Source organism: Lepisosteus platostomus, chromosome 3, assembly GCF_059453375.1.
Source record: "Lepisosteus platostomus isolate fLepPlt1 chromosome 3, fLepPlt1.hap1, whole genome shotgun sequence".
NCBI lineage: Eukaryota > Metazoa > Chordata > Actinopteri > Semionotiformes > Lepisosteidae > Lepisosteus > Lepisosteus platostomus.
Window position 1 is genome coordinate 31,825,941 of NC_142613.1, and position 21,041 is coordinate 31,846,981.

The 21,041-nt window shown below is 35.9% G+C and overlaps 1 protein-coding gene across 1 annotated transcript; it reads right to left on the reverse strand.

Moving 5' to 3' along the window:
* Nucleotides 1-7,393: 7,393 nt before the first annotated feature.
* Nucleotides 7,394-20,546, reverse strand: iyd (iodotyrosine deiodinase). Its single transcript, XM_088625235.1, has 5 exons — nt 20,231-20,546; nt 14,364-14,555; nt 10,534-10,693; nt 9,128-9,284; nt 7,394-8,800 (listed from the first exon to the last, which is right to left on the reverse strand). The coding sequence occupies exons 1-5, from the start codon at nt 20,415-20,417 to the stop codon at nt 8,618-8,620; spliced, it is 879 nt and encodes a 292-aa protein (XP_088481361.1). The 5' UTR covers nt 20,418-20,546; the 3' UTR covers nt 7,394-8,617.
* Between the last annotated feature and the right edge of the window lie 495 nt (nt 20,547-21,041).

Below are 21,041 nucleotides of genomic sequence, written 5' to 3' on the forward strand. Positions count from 1 at the left end.
TGTCACTTTGCACTCTCAGGACACATATGAACAGCACTAATTACCTCCTATCCTTGTGTTACTTTCGCACAATCTGTAATTGTATTGTACAGTAAATAGCAATTGTAAAATGTATTGTAATCTTAACCCAATCCCGATACACTTCTGTCCTTCTACTCTTCTATGCCTCTTAACAAGCATTTGATAAAGCATTTAATTGCCGACAACACCGCTGTATGCTGTGCTGTTCGTGCATTGATAAATAAACCTTGATTGACCTTGATTGATTGATTGACCTTCTGGCAAAACTGTCCTTGATGTGCATGGGTTTGTGTCCCTTGCTTGCTCCCCTATGACCCTTCACAGGATAAATCATTTATAAAAAGGATATACATACTGTACTGCATATAAAATGGTGGCACTAGCAAAATAATGTATATCTTGAAACAGAGTATAAGAAGTTACATTAGCCCTTAACTTTGGTCTTTAAAGGAGTCTGTGTACAGTGGTCTGCATGGATCCAGCCACGGGTAAGATGGGTGGGAGAAACTCAGTTTGTATTGGCTATAGCTTTTTACTGATTGATAAATGTCTTTATTTTGTTGGTTAGGTGAAAATAACAAATGGTCCATGAAACACAAGATTTCTTCTGTTGTAGAAAGAGTATCTGTTGATTAATGACTCACTATATAGGACTGACATCCTGGAAAAAAGTCCTAATGCAAACTGATACAGTGATATGGTTGGTAAATTCAGAATTGCCAGTTTAGTTGGAGAGAGAAGAGGGCAGTGAGTTAACCAACAAAATGACTAGTTTACTACTGTTATAAAGACGGAAAGCAGTGATTGGTTAGGTGTAGAATTGATGATGCTACCACCACCATGAGTCATGACAGGGCTGGCATTACATAGGTTATAAGCTGTTTGGCTTGCACCAGACATAGCACCTTGTGTTCAGGCCACACATTTCAAATTTTGCTTTATCAGATCAGAGAATATTTTTCCACATGGTCTCAGAGTCTGCCACATGCCTTGCTGCAAACAAATTGTCAGGAGTGGCTTCTGTCTAGCCAGTCTCATATAGAAGCTAAACCTGTATAGTGCTGCGAAGATTGTTGTCCTCTGGACAGGTTCTCCCATCTCAGCCATGGAGCTCTGTAGTTCTGACAGGGAGGACAGTGTTCTTCTCCAAGGTCTTTGTCCGGTTACTCAGTTTGGCAGGTTGGCCTCCTCTAGGAAGACTGTGTGGTTCCCTGTTCTTTCCATTTCCTAGTGATGAACCTGACTGTGCTCCTGGGAACTTTCATCACCCTAAGTAGCCTTTTATATCCCACCCCCCCAGATGTATGCCTCCTCACAGTTCAATGCAGTTGCACAGACAGCTCATTGGTTGACTCTTTAAATTTACAACCTGAATAAGGGACCTTACAGAGATGTATTTATTTTGAAATTATTTCATGCTGTCTGAGGCCACTCAGCTACAAGTGTTAGGTAATTTTGAGCACATCAATTAGTGAAGTTTGCCAAAATGAAGAGTTTGAATACTTATGCAATCATTACTTTTCTATTTTTGTTTCAAATCACTTATTTATTAACTTCTTTGTTTGTTTTTTGCTTTGAAAATATAGAGTAGGTTGTGTACATTACAAATATTAATTTCTCCTTCTATGACTGCAGGCTTTAAAGCAATACATTATGCAAACTGTGCAATATTCCGAATAGTTTTGCATGGCACTAGTTTAGGAGTTACAGTAAGGCCTGATTTCATTTGGGTTTCAAATACAGTATATAAATATAGAACCAACTAATACTCACCAGCTTTCCACCAAATCAATGTAAACTAATTATTACTAGACACGCATTTTGGATAAATAAAATTATCCTTTGTGCTTTTTTTGTGTTTTTTGGTGACAATTCAAAGTCACTGGTATGACCTGTAATCATACCATAAGGTTGCACACAATGCTATTTAAAAGAAATGGCAGAAAAAGTAATCAGATATTGATTAAGGCATCAAAACCTAATCTTTATATTATCTAATGTAGTCTCTCTCACAGTGTGGCAAATTAGCACCTTATAGAAACTTGCATTGTTATAAAATTAATAACTATTCTTTTGCAAAGATGAACTATTAAGCTTTTATTAGTATTATAATACAACTACTACTACTACTAATAATAATAATAACTGTATTTATATAGCACCTTTCATGCATTAAAATGCAGCTTAAAGTACTTCACAGAGGGAAAATATAATAACATAATAAAGACACATAAAAAATTAATGACAATAATAATAGCAATAGAAAATACAAAAAATAAAGAGTAATAAGGAATTAAAGTAAAACATTTAATGATGCAAAATAAAATGTCAAAAGATAATGAAAATGAAATTTAACTATAAATGTCAACATAAAGGGAACAAAAACCAAAAACAAAACTTTGACAAATATTATCTAAAAACAAAATTATAAAAAAGGGTGTTTCGAGCTGCTTCTTAAACCTACTCACTTAAGTTCCCTGTCAAATGTGTACAGCAGTGGAAGTGCATTCCAAACCTTAGGTGCATCAAAACAAAACGCTGTTTCACACTTTAGTTTTGCATTTCATTCTAGGCACATTAAGCAAGCCATCACTAAATGATCTGAGTGAAGGGTTTGGAACATAAATGGAGAGGCAATCACCTATGATGGTACTAATCTGTTTAGAGCTTTAAAGACCAACAACAGAATATTAATATTATATAGAATAGAATATAGATATAATATAATATGTAATATTATATATTATATGGAATTATCTATTCTAAATGACACAGGTAGCCAGTATAATGATACAGAGACGGATGATCTCTCTTCCTAGTTCCTAGGCTGCAGCATTTTGAACAAGCTGCAGCCTATCTGTCATTTTTGGAATGGGGTAGTCCAGTAAAAAGTGAATCACTATAGTCTAATAAAGAGAAAATAAAAGTGTGTCAATTTTGTAGCATCTTGCAGACTAAGGTAAAGTCTATCTCGTGCAATATTTTTCAGGTGAAAGAAGGTGGTCTTAGTGACATTATCAATGTGAGTTTTAAAACTCAACTCTGAATCCAGAATAATACCTTCAGGTTTATCTTAATTGCCTAAATAACTCAACATTTTTCTCTATTATTATTTGTGCCAAACAATAAAAAATTCTGTTTTGTTTTCATTAAATTTGAGGAATTTATTCTTCTTCCAACCTGTCATTCTGGATATACCGTTTATCAAGCTATTCAGAGCATTGGTGTTATCTGGTTCTACAGATACTGTATATTGTATATACTGTATAGCTGTGTATCATCTCCATGACTGTGGAAGTTGACAGCATGCTCATTAATAATTTGACCAAGTGTCAGCATGTACAATGTAAAAAGAAGGGGACCAAGTGTAGATCATACGTTAATTAACCTTTTTCAATAATGGATAAGAGTGCTCAGAGAAGATATCTTTGAACTCAGTGTTGGTTTAAGAACTAGAAATTACTGTCTTCACGAGTTCATGAGTTAATTTAAGATACCTCTGAGTTCAGGTTCAGTTTTAAGCATTCCTAAAAAGACATAAAGGAGTGTTATAATTCATAATCTCATGCCCTGAAGTTAGTATTGCATAATGTTTCTTTAAGACCTTAACCTAGTTAAAATAAGGTACTATCACTTTGCACATAGAATGTTACTGTGGGAGGAATGGAACATTAGTGCTATGTTAAATCATCAAGCAATTATGAATGACAAAGACAAGGGATAAATGATGCACTAGTACAGTAAGTGTAGTCATGACCCACTGTTAGCCACAGTGCAAATTCCCCCAAAAATGGATACACCAGGTTTCCTCTCAATCACTTAGACTTTGTGTTTGAGGATCTGGTGGTACAAGCGAGGAAGAGCATCACAGGAACTAAAGGCCTGGGATGTTCTGAATATGCCAAATATTTCTCATTTATTACTTACATGTACAGACAAAATTCTTATAATATGACTTAAACTATATGCTTTCAACTTTTGAATGATAAATTGATTCACACTTTACCTCAGATCATGGAGATTTTAACATTAACCTGTAAATAAGTACAATATACTGGTACTGATATCATGTTACATTGATGCAAGTAAATATAATATCAAAAGAAGCTTTAAACTATTAACTGCTGTTCCAATGCTAATGTTAAAAGAGAACAGGTTTATATTGCTCTAGAGAGAAAATAGGACAGCAGTTGAAAACAGACTATACATTAATGGTACACTATATGTAATGATACTATTAAAGAAATTATTTCACCAAGGTCATGTTTCCTAAATGCAATACTCTGTATGATAACTAAAGTCACAGAAGCCCAGAATAGAGGTCTGAGTAAAAGAATCACCTAAGCCACTTTTTTCTTAAGCTAACCATAAGAAATACTGAAGTGCAACATGGTATAAAATGGTAGCCACCAAAACATAAAAGGAACCGCATTCTTAGATTAGTAAGAACATTTCTAAATCATATAAAGTAATTTAAAACTAATAATTTCATATGACATCTTCATAGCTAAAACCAATAAGGGCTTTCTCTGCTAAATGTGCGACTCCTCATAAACACAACATAGGGTTCAACAAGTAGCTAGAAATGGCTAATGTCTAGACGGCCCTCAGAATTGTGGTAGTTTGATACTATAATTGCAATTCAGGCATGATGTAACATGGTGCTTTGTCATTTTTCCTTTCTTATATAAAAGTACTAGTGAAGCACAGAACTATTCGACAGATGGCTTTAGTGTAGAAATTTTGATGATTACGAAGACTTCAATTAAACCAATAGCAGTGTGTAAATATTGTTCTCGCATTTTTCACTGATACTACCTCTATTTATACTGTAGTTCACACCTCCGCTCAATAATTCTTCTTATTAAGAAACTATTTTAAATATTGCAGTTTTACACTGTTGTGAAATTACAGACTGTAAAGCAAGTAAAAGGGTAAATTAATGCTTTCTAAGGACATTGCTCTGACAAACAGGAGGCACTTCTTTACACAAGGTGTTGAAGTATTATAGAACAACTACCAGTCGTGTTGTTTAAGTATATACCCTGGCTTCTTTCAAGAGACAGCTGGTTGAGATCTTCTGGTCACCTAGCCACTAGCTGCTGAATGGCCTCCTCTCATTTTAAAAAATTCTTTGTTTTTTTCTGGCCTTAAGTTCTTAATATTGATGGAGGAATTTGGCAAAAAAAAAACAAAATCAATTTTCACTGTACACATGAAAATCTATTAAACCACATATACAGTAACTGGACAAATGCAGAACTAGATAAAACTGTGCAATTCTGTTGTGCTTGTGTCTAAATACTACTTAAACAAGGCAATTAAGCATAGCAATAGAGAGGCATTATTTTTCTCTATTATATGTTAAATGTACTGTGCAAACAAATATTCTTTATTTAACATGAGGCTGATTTTGATTTTGAGTTTTACCTGTATGCTGTGTTCTACCTTCAGATGGGAGCAGTGTTCTGTAAATTTTGCAAGGCATCTTAAAGAATCTTTGCGTTGCTCTCAGTTAAGATATGACCTTGTAAAGTACAGACTCATTAATTTTTTCCAACAGTTATGCTGTCCTCTTGAAATCCTCTGTGCTTATCTCTGTCCTGCAGGAATAATATGAGTGTATGTTTTTTTACACTGTCATGGCTGGGGACATCTACAATAATGACATGAATGGCTGGTTAGAATCTCAGATGGAGGAAAAATATCTGTATCAAGGCTAAAAAATTACCCTTACTCCCTGTAACTTCCTCTCACAAATATATGGATCTAATGTCACAAATCTGCAAGGATTTTGATATACATCTGTGTTTATGTGACCATCAAAAAGCTAAAAAATATAATATTCGCAATACTGAAAATAGAGGCTTACTAGCACAGAGAATTTTTAGAACATTTAGAAACTTAACTTTTCACATACCCTTCATTTACCATCTTGTCACAGGGCAAGGTCTACTGCAGGTCTACTGAGCATGTTGTACTTCATAAGTACTGTACCTCTAGAATATGCTGTGTGTTTTTCTACTGTACCATGTTTAGTTTTTATTTTAAGGTATTACTATATGCTATACTATAAATGTCTCTTCACTGTGTAGGTGTTAACATGTTAGGAAGTAACACTTAATACAATTTAGTAAGATACAGAACTAATTTAAGCCTTTCTGTTTAAATGCAGAGTGATGTTCTGAGCTATCTTCAGTGGTCTGTGGGAAGCTGGGCTCAACATTGTTTTAAAGGAAGAGTAAAGGCTCCACCTACAGGTAGAATGAATATTGCAGATGTAAATCAATTAAAACAGGGAGTTGGATGTTATTGCACAACAGACAGAAGTGTTAAGAAGTAAGCTTCATTACCACAAATATAACTTTTCTTATTTTAAAACAGTTTTATGAACCAAAATATACATTCAAGTTGTCTTATAACTTGTTAATATATTTTTTCTCCAGTATGAAAAGGTGGACAATAAGATAGATTCCCATATTGTACTTCAATCTATTGAACAGATTTACAAGTCTCCTGGAAACTCTAAAATACAATGTAAAAAACAGGTTTGATGAAAAATAAGTTTTTGTTTCAACCACCAAGAAATGTTTTTAAAATAACATTAAGGCTAATACATTCAACATTAACCCAGTCATGTCACATTAACACTTTTTCAGAATATATGAACCATATGATTGTTGATTAATTTGACTCATTATGCCAAATTCTTAAATATTTGTTTATATCACGCAACAATGAAAAGGAAAAAACCTGTATATGAGACCTGTATTGGGAACACAAACCAGAGGACTCAAGAGTAAACTACAGTATGTACAGTAGAAGTACAGTACATAGGGTGCCTTGAAAAATATTCAGACCCATTCTATGGTGTCCCATTGTGTGAAATTACAAAATGCTACACACACATTTCTTAAATAGAATATTTTATTCAAAACATGAATGCTTAAACTGAAGAATTCTAAGGTAAGATATATTGCAGTAAAAGGCAGCACGAGGAAAAACTTCAATGTTAGTTGCATACTGTAAGTATGCAGACCTGTAAACGTAATATTTGGTGGAAGCACTAAAGCAGTAATTACAGCTGCAAGTGGGTGAATCTCTACCAATTTTTCACACTGACTTGGTGCATTTTTGCTTGTGCTCTTATGCGGTTTTACTCAAACTCTCTCAGGTTGATTGGGGAATATTTATGGGCAGCAGTTTTCAAGCTTGCTACAGATTTACAATAAGACTCAAGTCAGAACTTTACTGTACCTCAAGAACATTCACATTCTTTTTTGTTAAGCCACTACAGTGTAGCTTTGGCCTTCTGCTTTGGATTATTTTCCAGGTGAAAGAAAATTTTTCACAGCTTTAAGTTTTAAGGCTTTACCACATTTTTGCAAGATCACACCTGTCAAAAAAAACCATGTGGTCTTCAAAATAGCTTATATTTAGTATGACTTTCTTCCTGCCACCCTGCCATACAGGTTAGTCATGTCAATTGATCTGGATATTGTTGAGTGATACACATTTTCTCCCAACCCAGTCTCTGAATTCTGTAACTCTTTCATAGTTGTTGTTGCCCTACAATAGCATCCCAAAACTGATCTAGGCATCTGAATGGTATGATACACCTATAACTGGGAAGATTGTGCTCATAGGGATATCCAGAGACTAAAATAAGTTTTGTACCCTTTGCCTGATCTGTTTTTCAATTTTATCCCTGCTTTGCTTTTAAAGCTTCTTTGTCTTCAGTTGTTGAGTCTTTGCTTGAAGTTCACTACATAGCCAAAGATAATCACAGAAAAAGACATTATTACACACAGAAGCCACTCAGCTGAATTGTGTACATTGTGCATATAGTGTAACAAACATACAGGTAATTGCTATTTCAAAGTGTCAGAACTGCAAGCTTTAAAGCAAACAAGTGTGAAAACTGTGGAACTTTTGCATGGCAGTGTAAAACTGAAAACAGGAGGTATTCACGCAAAATGTTGTGGGAACAAGCTATCCAGTCATGTTATTAAAGCTGATACCCTGGCTTCTATCAATAAAAAGTTGGATGAGATTCTTTCTATCTAATATACTACAAGTAATATTATCTACTACAAAAGTCTATATGAGCCAAAAGGCCTCCCCTTTAACTTTTTTGTTCTTGTATTGATTTACAATTAGGATGTGATTACATATTAGGTATGAAAACAAATTATATTAAATTTAAAATTCAGAATTACACCTCAGTACAGTTGCTTCATGACCTCACATGGAAATAAAAACAAATGAATTATGAAAGTATTGCATGTTTTTTCTGGATATTAGGTTGCACACAAGAACTAATTTACTTCTGAACAAATGAATGACATAATCGGCTGTCCACTTGGCCAGACAGAAGTGAGAACAGTAAACAGCTGATCAGTATTATGAGTTTACTGCGCAAAGTCATCCTATTTAAAGTCCATGACCATCTAAGAAGAATTAAGTGCTATACTGTAAATAATGTGCAGGTATACTACAGCTTACCTGACCTATTATTCCTCAGTGCTATAGAATATTCAGCTTAGGTCTGAACAGAAGTTGTATAAGGTGAGTTCCACACATCTTCCAGGGTTTATTACACAAATACCATGATTTCTTCCAAGTTCTTGCGTTTTAGGTCAGGAACCGTAGCGTCTTCTGTGGGATAACCCACTGGCAGCAGCAACAACAGCTTTTCATTCGCTGGACGCTGGAGGAGAACACGCAGTTTTGGGCCACAGTTTAAAGGTGTAGACGTCACTGTTACCAGACCTGCATTCTGAGGAACAAAACACAGACATAATGTATTTTTTAAAAAAGGGGGGCATTTACAGTACCTACTGTATTTTCTTCAGAATAGTACAAAAATGAGACATGTAAAGGTTTTACATATTGTAAAACTTTTGATGTATAATGTGTGTAAAGATACTGTAACTGTAATAACTAGGAAATCTATTTTATATATCATGCAAAAGATAGCACAACAGCCTATAATCTTGCAAAGTTCTGTCATGTGATACCTTAGCATCTCACATGAGGAGGAGCATGACATTCCAGAACACTGGGGCACGAGCAGCATTGTGCTGATGTACTGTATTTAAAATACCTGCAGTGCAGCAAGAAGCATCCCACAGGAGATAGAAACACTGATTTCATTGTAGTAATGGGTTTTCTTTTTTCCACTGGAGTGAATTCCATATATTTGCTTGAATATGAGGATGAGGTAAGGAGCAGTGTCTAGATACTCTTTAACCCAGTTTGTTCTGAAAGAACAACAGCAATAATAATACAATAATAATTACAATAGTAATTCATTAGAAAAATAATTAAAGATCCTAGCTTGATGTGAGCCAGTGTCAGAATATACTGAGGTCAGTGGGACCAGGTCTGGGAAAATCTGTTGTAAATACACACAAAAAAACTTTTATCTCCTAATTAATTCATGCCTCAAATTGTATTATTGTTTTATTTTTACTTCAGCATTCTATGGTACTGCTTATATCTACAGGGAACAAAATACTATATAATACAAAATACTATGGAAAAATCCTGTCAAACATGACAATTTACTTATACTTTTCACCACTAACCTAGCTTAATAACTGTAATGAAAATGTGTGAACACCTTTATTAAGAAAAATAGTCTCTTTTGGATCAAGCACACCTTCAACTGAAGTAGCACCTGGGATGTTTTACTTATACCCAGTATACAGAATGAGATAGGTGTTTTAAGCCCCACCACCTTTGATGGACACTTAACTTCTGTTTGTTTTATATTAATAAAAACAAATTTGCAGGCTTTGTAATCCACAAGGAGGAGCTGCTGTGGTAAATATCCGCACTGTGATTCAGCTCCAGGATTTATGTTAAAGGGCTCCATTCACAAAAGGGTTTTATGCAATAAATTGAAGGTATTGTAGCAATTTTGAGACCATCTTGAGCCATCCCCCCACAATAACTCCTGTTCAAAGGGTTTACTTTGATTCAGTTTCAATCCATCAAGGGATTACAATACAAAAGATGAAAACATATTGCAGCAAAACACAGTTTCTTTAGGAAATCGCTTCGGCTGCTGGGAATGTGAAGCTAGTTACGCTAACCATTCAATGTAGACAGAACTCACAACTTTTTTTCTGAAATTGTAACATTGTAAACAAAATCTTGATAAACAAATAATTAAATGTCATTGGTGAGAACAGCTTAGAAATCAAAAGGGTCTTCTGTTTAACATATGTTTATGTATAACCTTTGATGATTAATTCAGTGCTGATAAATTTGATCATTGGTTAGGGGAGGGATTTTGCCTGGAAATGCTGGAACAATGTCATTACACTCCTGTAAAGCAGTGATCTGAAAAACCCCGGCAGAATTAGATATATATTTCCCAGTAGAATGTCTTAGAATAGAATTTTTAAAAGTACAGCACATGAAAGCATAACTCTAATGTGTGAAAAGGTAACAGCAGTAAAAACTACAGATCCAGGTGACTTCTGTTACTCATGTTCTTCTCACCTTAGTCTCTGCAGATCGCCGACCCATTTCTCTCCCATACGCTGTTTGTAGTTAACCTCTTCCTCCTCCTCAACAATCTCGCGGATCATGTGCTTAGTTTCGGGATCTGCCACTACCACATACGTCCAAGGCTCTGTGTGAGCGCCGCTTGGAGCCGTGCCTGTCATACATTCAACAGAGAAATCATAGTGTTGTCCCTTATCTCTGTCAGCCACCATACAGAGATCTGAGCAGAGGTATAAGTCAGATTGCAGGATAGATACAGTATGTACTGCCTGAATACTGTCTTTTTAAAGTCTGTTTTTCATATATATTTCTCTTATACTTCACATTCTTGTGAGTTCAATAAATTTTTTAATTTTACAAGGTACTGTAATTATACATTTCTTACATTGTGCTCCAGTAATTTTTTTTCTGTGAAACTTCAACAAAGTTTAATAAATAGACTTGTCCTTCAACAAAAGTACATATTAAATAGGTCTCGACCATCGTTGGTTTACATGAACATCTTTATATTGTTAATAAAATACACTATAGGCATTTAATGCTAAAAGCGTCTGTTTACTGAAGTGCCAGACTCCTGTTTTCAATCTGAACTGTCACTGCTGATCAGATACATGAATCCTGTTCTACTGATATCTTTAGATTTGTGCTAAAACCATCTCTTCTCTGAATAAAGATCACCGGATAAATTACATTATAACCTGATATCTTTAGATTTATTGTAGGAGTAGTATTTTTTTCTTACTGGCAAGAGCAATCACATGGAACAACTGAATATAATGCACTGTGAAAAAAATGTATTTCTAAGAGATGAGAATCAACTGCTAAATCAATACATTTTCCATCAAGAAGAAGATGTACACTTGATATATAGTAGAGGTTTACCAGCATGGCGTTTTTCAATATTAATAATAATAATTATAATAATTGCTTACACTTATATAGCGCTTTTCTGGACACTCCACTCAAAGCGCTTTACAGGTAATGGGGTCTCCCCTCCACCACCACCACCAATGTGTAGCATCCACCTGGATGATGCGACGGCAGCCATAGTGCGCCAGAACGCTCACCACACATCAGCTATCAGTGGGGAGGAGAGCAGAGTAATGTAGCCAATTCATAGAGGGGGAGTTTTAGGAGGCCATGATTGGTAAGGGCCAATTGGAAATTTGGCCAGGACACCGGGGTTACACCCCTACTCTTTTCGAGAAGCGCCCTGGGATTTTTAATGACCACAGAGAGTCAGGACCTCGGTTTTACGTCTCATCCGAAGGACGGCGCCTGTTTACAGTACAGTGTCCCCATCACTATACTGGGGCATTAGGACCCACATGGACCACAGGGTGAGCGCCCCCTGCTGGCCCCACTAACACCTCTTCCAGCAGCAACCTTAGTTTTTCCCAGGAGGTCTCCCATCCAGGTACTGACCAGGCTCACACCTGCTTAGCTTCAGTGGGTTGCCAGTTGTGAGTTGCAGGGTGACATGGCTGCTGGCTATTAATCTGTAATTATGTAATGTTAATTCATCCCCATAATTTGCAAGAATAAATATGTAGAATTAATTTCATTCGAAACCCATGAGTTATGTCTACTCCAATTTATTCACCTCCCAGAAGGCACATGCCTATATCATGGGATAAATCTGATTGTTATTCTAAATTGTCACTTAGTCTGGCCTTTGATAGATTTTGAAGATTGAGTACCTCTTGAATAGATGTTATCAGATAAAAAAAGTCACATTTCACAACAATAACTATCTGGCATCATTTGGACCTAATCAAAGTTCCAATATGTCCTATATTGTAGGACAATTGTATTCCAAGTTCTAGTGAGCTTCTGCTAATAAGGTTTGGGATTTCTAAGAACACAAACATTATGATCAATGATGTGCAACAGATGCATAACTAGATTTGAATTTTGATTAATCAGAGAAAAAAAAACAGCAGATGTTTTGGTTTATCCCATTGCAGTCAATCTTCTTTAGTCGCAATATACAGATACAGGTTAACAAGCCTAAATTCCCATTTTACCTAAACCCTTGAGAACAGTACTAGCACCAATCATACAATATTAACCAGTGTTAATATTGTGTTTCTGCCGTTTACTGAGCATTTTGGAATCAACTGGGGAGACGTGTCATACTTTGCAATTACATCCAAAGTAGAACAAATTTTGTTTATGATGAAATTATCATAAACTGTTGCTCCATGTACTTTAAAGTCTACAAAATGTGTAATTAAGGATGGTGTCAATAGATGTTATAGAATGTTGACTTCCAACAGCATTGAAATTATATAACAAACCATTAGACAATTCTCCACTTTTTATATCTTTTACACATCTAATTAAAGAGCAAATATTAACCCTAAAGTTGAAAAAATTAAGCTAACAGCAAAATACATAATTGCAGGTACTACTGTATATATTAAGCACCTGCTTTGCACCAGTTGTTTGCCATGACAGGCTCCAGCTCCTCTACAACCCTGAACTGGGTGAAGCGGTTAGAATATACTTTACATGGATGTATATTATGTTCCTAGAAAAAGATTTTTTAAATCATATTTAAAAAAAAATTCTAACATATTTGTCAACAAACTGTGCTTATCAATCATCTAGTAATGCACAAGCGTTTATGTAGAGTACATATATTTTGCAAGAGCACATAGTATAGTTTATACAGTAAATTACAGATACAGTAGCAAGATATCTAATTGTTGCACATTTCAACTTTTACAATTTTAGCTAATTAATATTTCTTTGTCAACCTCATAAAGCTTGATTTGGCTAATGTTGTGATTACTTATGGGCTGTTTTCAAAAGATACATTACATAGGGTGAGCTGGATATTTTATAGAAAATATATTGTCTGGCAGAAATGCGAAAACAGCTGATCTAGGGGAAAATAGCCAACAATCGTATTAATCTTCTTTGGGTAAAAAAAAGGTCACTTGTTTCTAGTGATTCATATCCAATCACCTCAAGGTACAATGTAGCTCTGGATGCAAATATGAGAAATCTTTCCAGCTGTGACTCATGTTATTTAAAGTAGCCACACATTCAAGAGGTTGACCTCTGCAGTGGTTTAGAGTTGTTTCAAAATGTCACTAAACCTTTACAAAAAAAGGGATCCATTCAAATTCCTTACCATGTTTGCTAAAGCAAGTCATCTTAATCATGTGTACATGAAATGTTGCTTATTGTAATATATAGTATACTGTATATAACATATAACACACTATCCTTCTAAATAGAACATGTCTCTCATGGCTATCTTTTACCACACAAAGGGGGCTTGTCCAAATTTTGTAATAGAGTTGTTAATTAATGCTGTGGAACACTTTGGTGTTTTCACCTTAGACCTAATTAGACAGAAGTGGCAGTCTGAGAACATTCATCAGTCTTCTGCCTCAGAGGCCATGAACAGATTTGTTCAGATTTGAACAGATATTTAGTTCAGCCCTGAATTGTGTTTGCATAGCTGTTAGAGAAAGTTTTTAGGCTGCCTGCTGGCACTGTGCCTGATTGCAGAGAGAACCATGGTCTGCATTCTGTCTTGATTACTACACACTGCAGTCTTTTAAAGAGAAGACAGATAAAACAAAACGAACTGGTTTAATTTAATTTCATTTTTACCAATCAAATGATACGTCAGATAAACTTCTCAACAATTCTATCAAACATCTTGTATGAAATCAATTAAATCAATCGGCGGAAGTCTTTGTATCTCACCAAGGACAAGCTAACAAGAGAAGAGTCTGTCATGCTTCAGATCAGAATGTTCCAATTTCAATATTTAGAATATAAGGAGAAGGTATGTCCTAATGCACCTGCTGTTCTGATGACATTGTCGATAACCTCCCTTGGCACTGGCTTGGAACTGATGAATCTGACAGACCTCCTCTTGTTCATCAGCTGGTAAAACTGCTGAGAGCGCTGCAACATTTCATCTTTGGAGAACCTCAGGGGGGAATATGGGACGTGAGCAACATTGCTCTCACTGTCAGCCCATTCATCGTCAGCTAAACAAAACAGAAATTAACAGCAAATTAGTTTAAGACGACACATCTGCAGCACAAAGTGATTAACTATTTTATCAGAGTCTCTTACTTCACTTTAAACATGTTCATATACAGCTGGAATATACAGTGAGTTGGAATACACTGTATCCCTGACATGGTCTAAATTCTAAATTTCTGCGCCTGTTTTCCTTAAACCTCCATCTACCAGTGCTATAGTTATAAAACATGGAGCTGCAAATATGAAAGTATTCGATGGGTGGGTATCCTTACAACAGCCTGCCTACGGAAATTTAACGGGGATCAGCTTGCAGGCATTTAAGAATTCAAGTTTAAAATTCTCTCTTTTGACCTCCTGTGGTTGATAGTACAGTAGGTAGCTGTAGCAGTTCCAAAGGGGTCACCACTTGGCAAGAACCTAACTGGACTTACAGTTTTGAGAGAGTATGTGAAGGGTTCACTTGGTAATAAGGGTCTGATTGTTTTGGAGTGTGGACATTGTGGTTTTTGGTATAAAAAGGGTGTGTCAAAGAAAGGCGAACACAGGATCAGATAAATCAACTTCTGGTACATTTTCCATTTGTGTTCTTGTATTGTATTTTGCCAGCTATCTTATTTGGCATCCTGAAACTATTCTGTGCCTTTTGAAAAAATAGTATATTCATTTTGAATGAGGGAGGCAGGTTAAAACAAGATGAAGGCTCTTGACTGTACCACATTTCACACAGAGTAATGGAAAATCTGCCATCGTCAGTCACCTGACCAGACAGAGGAAGATGATTGCTCAAGTGACATTTAAAATCAGCATGCAGATGCTTTGGGTGCTGATCTGTGCCTGATGTCTGAGAAAGATGTCAGCTCCTCTGCTTTGCACTGAACCAGAGGACCAGAAGGAGAGAAGTCTACTTATTTCTGAGGGACCAACCAGCTGTGGGACCATGGACTCATGTGAACATTTGTTCACTTTGTGAACTTTGTGGGTTTTTGAGAACTTTCAGAAATGAACTTTGAAGATGGTAAGCAGCTTAGCTGCTTTGCTCTACCTATATAGAAGGATATTAGAAGATGTTTATGTAAAGTTCAAAAAGAAGCTTAGAGTTTTGTTCTGAATATGTTTTATTACTGTAAGTAAAGGATTTTTTTACCTTACTGTACATCTGTATGTGTGTGTGTCACGGATGGCTGTGGAAAGACAAGGAGAGACTCTATGTGTAGTGGTAAAAGGGGCAACACGGAGGTTTGCCCAGGCTCAGGGGGTTTAGATGATGTTGGAATAGAAACCTATGCCCTCAGGCCACGGACGTGGGATGACCTGGTGCTAGGCGGGTTTCAGGACATCCATACCCTCAATGCTGAGCCAGGAGCAGAGCAGACACAGGACATAAATAGGCTACATGACAAGACACCCCAGAAAGACATGAACAATAACAGGGAACAAGGAACAGGACAGAAGTAGAGCGCCCTCTAGGTGTACAGGGCGTGACGGTGTGTTTCGCATAGACTTGCTTACATCAAGATCCTAAAGGCACCCTGCCCCCGAGTAGGTAATAATTTGTAGCTTCAACTTTACTTGGATAAGCCAATTGTCTATTTTAAATACATGCATTTGGAAACATTTAATCTAATCAATTTTAGTTAGGAGATTTTAATCTATTGTATATACTAAATGTAGATTGGAGTTACAGTAAAAGTGTTGTGATCTATAGATTTGGAGGCTTTTTTTTACAACTTAAATGTCATTGCAACACTACATTGTTTATGGCCCTGTTGGACTCAAAGGGCATCCTTTGAAAATTATTAAGGTTGTTTTATTATATCACTCCGAGGAAATAAAGAAGCACAAAGATATGTGTTGTCAGAATACAAAATAAAATTTTGTGAAGACCCTGTCCCAAGACACACAGAATGGTCATTTTTCAAAACCTTTAGCATTTGTTAAGTTTCCAGTCTGATTCTGCTGACTGAAGATAACAGTTATAAATGAGAGCTGGCTATTAGTTTTTTCCTAAGTACATTTCACAAGTAATAAAATTAAATGGTCTATTTTCTGTCAATGATGTTCATACGTACTGTATATGTGCCTGTCAGGAAGAGTTATTTCCAGACCCTATGCAGACGGCACAATCCGGGGTAAAGTGAGAAAACACGGGGAAAAAAGCATGCAGGATACAGGGATGAGGACAGGGGAGCGTGTCCATGGAGTGCTGGTGGTCGGGGGAGGTGTGACCAAGGCAAACGATCCAGGAATGAGTCAAATGGGAAATCCAAAACTGCACAAAAAGTCCAAGGCCAGGCGATCCATCCGAGAACGACGATTAAAATCCAGAACCAAGTCGGGACCGGCAGGGGAAATGGGAACGGGAACAGAAACTAAAACCATAACGGAGCCAGGCACATCCAGGTCCCGGGCTCGCATGATGTGGGAACCAATGCAGAGCCCGGATTAGCGTCTGCATCTGGCTTTTAAGGGGGAACTGAAAAGGGGCTGGAACATGGAACAGGTGCGGGAGATGAAACTAACAAGGAAGGGCTGGAGCGCCCTTAAGAGGAGGGGTTGCGATCGTGACAGTGCCTTGTTATTAACACAATACCACAAAACATACTAGAATTGTCAGATGTTCCCACAGCTCTTGTGTACCTTTGATGAGTATTTGAGTCTTTTGCGTGAGGTGTCTGCATCAGGCACTGCATAATAATCAAAGCTAATGTCCTGATGTGATTGTTTCAGCTCTCTTCTGTGCTTAGGGTTGTCCATATAATATTTTATGTAAAGAATGCTTACTTCAATATGGAAGGGCTCTTGTTATGAACAGTTCAAATGAAAATGCTGTAAAACTGCAGAGCTCGTTTTTTAATTTTAAATTTCACATTTCTACTGAAAACATCTCCCAAGTACCAGTAGACCTCTTGTATTATTTGCTGTTCCACATTGCAATAAGTGCCACTTCTGATTTAGTGCAAGCTCTAATGCAGCCCATTAACCAGCCATAAATATTGAAGAGATGAAAGTCAAGAAGATCTGTTGACAAAACTCTGCTTCAAAGAAGACAAAATAAAAGACAGAACAAAATGTTTTTATGCATATGATCAACTGCACTGTGTTGAAGCTTTCTGGTGATTAACAGCCCTGAGTTAATCAAAAACATTCATGATACTGCAGTATCAATTTAATTTATTTGTCGCGATTGTACTTTCTGAGATAACTGACATAAGATTAATAATGAAAATCAGTGACTTAAATTAATCCTTTTCCCCTTGCTGCTTCCTAAGTACTCAGAGAAGAATGGTTGTAATGGAAATGTGTTCTTCCGTGATTCATTGACACCTGGCTATATTTGGCACTTCTATATTCCTCTTTACCCTCGTTTCTGTAATTCTGGGAAGGATATCACCATACAGTCTTGTCAACCAGATTACTTGTACTTTTTTTCTGATTGAAATCTATTTTTTTTTCTTGGAGAAAATGAATGACCATGCAATTTAAACTGATACCATATTTAATTAGAAATTTATAGTCAATATATAATCAACTAGAAAAATGAAAAAATGGACTTTCCAGATTTGTCTTCCAACATTTTCCCTCCCTAAGTCAATTCAAACACTAAGCCAAGTTTAAAACATTTATTTTAAAAAATCAAAGTGAATGTAAATAAGAAATCATCGATCCTGTGTATTTTCTTTTGCTAGAGTTGATACAGTAAATAGCAAAAGAGCTCACTGATTCAAGAATCTCATCTGATCACTTGAGAAGGCTCTCAAGGATTCCGGTTCAACACATTGCTACACATGAAGCTTTATGTAAAAACGTTGCAGAGGAATGTCTCTTATTTTCAATGCTTAATGCACATTATCTATAATTCTGCTTGTGTTCCCAAGTTAGACAATGAGTTATATTTGTAGGGATTTCAGGTGTAATAATGCCTAAACAATACCAATGCCTAAGATGTTACTTTTTGTTACTTTTCTAATATGTAAGGGCTGGATGCTGTTTTTACAGAAATCATATTGTTTTAATATATTAGTAAGATGTGCTGCAGTGGTTAGCATTGAACCTTGGGTTCAGTTCATGGGGAACTAACTGCATGGAGTTCATGTGTTCTCCCATTGATTGCATGGGTTTCCTCCTGTTGCTCTGGATTCCTCACCCAATCCAACAAAATACTTGTAGTTAACTGGCTTCTGTGTCTGTGTCTGTGTGAGTCCTGCAATGGACTGTTGTCCAGTCCAGGGCATATCCTGCCTTGTTGCTTGCCGGGAAAGGCTCTGGCTCCCCCAGACACAAAGCAGTTAAAAAATGTATGGATGGATGAAAAGTAGATATTTATAACCTTGATGTTTGAGGCAGTTAGAGTTTGGCTTTTAAAGTCGGAAACACAGCTGACTTTCAATTTAATGTAGTGAGTCCCCATTTTCTTTGTCAACCATACAAAGAATTTGCTTGATTCCACCCAACTAAAGCTATAAAAAGTTTGAGTAGCAGCATGAAATTGCATACATTGAAACGTTCACCTTTTAAGTGAGTCTTTTATCTCAGTGCGGGTAAATGTTAGAGGTACAATTATAGCAATTAAGCCCTTGTCATTTCAGGTTGTGTTTTTTTAATATATACCTTCTTACTGTAGTTTTTGTATTTTCTTTTGTGATATGACTCACTGCAAGAGGTTTCCATGCAAAGGAAAAAATAAATTAAATGGCTGACTTTTACTGTTCAATTCAGTTCAATATCTCTGCAACATAAGTGCAAACATTTTGAAGTCAATGCAAAAATTGCATTTTAATAAAGATTATGTAAAAATGATGTCATAAATGAGCTGTGTGGTGATCAGTAGACAAAAATCAGTACAAAAAAAGTTAACTCCAAAAAAAATCCCCGAAAATGTACTTTGAAAACAGAAGAGGAAGAGGGTAAGGATCAGCAGAATCTGAACGTAAACATATTTACAGTCTATACCACCTGATAATGTTAATATAAACTGTGTATTAAGAATATGGTATAGTATACTGTACTTGCACAGTCGAAGCGTTTTGCTATGGTTAACTACTTGATTCAGAATTAAGTGACATTAATCTTTAGTCTAACACTAGAAAAACATTCAATATATTTTTAGTTTGTCTTTTGCCTTCCTTGGTTGACGTCTCTTCAGTTCATGTTTCTTTCTGTCTAAATATTTAACGGAACAGTTTTCTGAGTTGAACTAAGGTCAAAGTATGACTGAGTAGGCTCAGAAAAAGTCTTTTTGATCCACTTATCGAATTCTAACATGAATTTTGTAACAAGAGTGATGTACAGAAAATGTTCAGAGGTTGCAGATACCCATTAATTTGCTTAAAAGTTAAAAGTTAAAAGTTAAAATTAAAAATCTTCAGAGTCTTCTTGAAGTTAAAGATTTGGATTTCCAGATTATGATCCAGCGTGACAAATTTCTCAGTTACCTTTGATTTCCATTTCAATATTTGCCATTCCTTCTTTAAAATTATTTGACTACAGGCACTATTGTAATTTCTATGATGACTGCTATCATCTTGTATGCATTAATAACAAATTAAGAAAATAATCAGCAAAAAAAATAATGTAGTAAGTCCGTACATTAAAAAAAATATTCAACCTTTTTAATAATGTTGTCACAGCAGGAGTAACATCTTTCTGGAAATGTCAATCAAAATGTTTTAATGATTACCTTCATCTCTGGGGTTTATCTCTGTGTTGTCTTGGAGATCTTCATCTACCCAGGGTTTGGCTGTAGCAGGGGGTTTGGACTTCTTCTTTGTGACTTTATTTTTTTTCTGTGACCCTCTCAGAATGAAAAGGACAACAACACATAAAATGGCCACAAACACTGGAGTCAGAGAAGAGAAAAGAGCCATAGTCCTCGAGTGCAATGTGAGGCAATGTGCTTCTTTTCACAAACTGGAACATTTCACAGCCTGAAGAGGAGCACACCAGCAAGAGCAAACAATCTCTCCACCCTGAACTGCAGAACAGTGGACCTTGAAAATGGAAGGTTTGTAACAGACAGTTATCGCCTATCTTTAGGGTAATTATTAAACAAAGTTGCTGACAACTGCACAAAAAACTGCAAAATCACAGGGACAAAGATCTTAGCACTGTATTGTTTTCAGGTTGCTGCAGTGACCTTTTCGATTAACTTCACTGCATCTAAGTTTTGAGCTGCAACACCAATACATAAAAGAACTGCTGCAAAGATAAGTCGCTAATGGCATAATGGGATAAACATCTAATTAGTTTTACTTCTGTACAAAATTACTTTGGAAATGGAAAATTAAGAACAAATTCTCAATCTAGGTGCTGTATGTATAAAAGAGTAACAATTGTTTTTTTATTATTTGTTAGCAATTCAAGTTGGTATTTTATGTATGTACAGTATAATGAAACACAGGTAAAAGAAAAATGAATTAGTTCATACATGTATATTTGGCATGAATTTAGAATTTATATACAGTATGTTATGTTTTAATTACTATTAATTT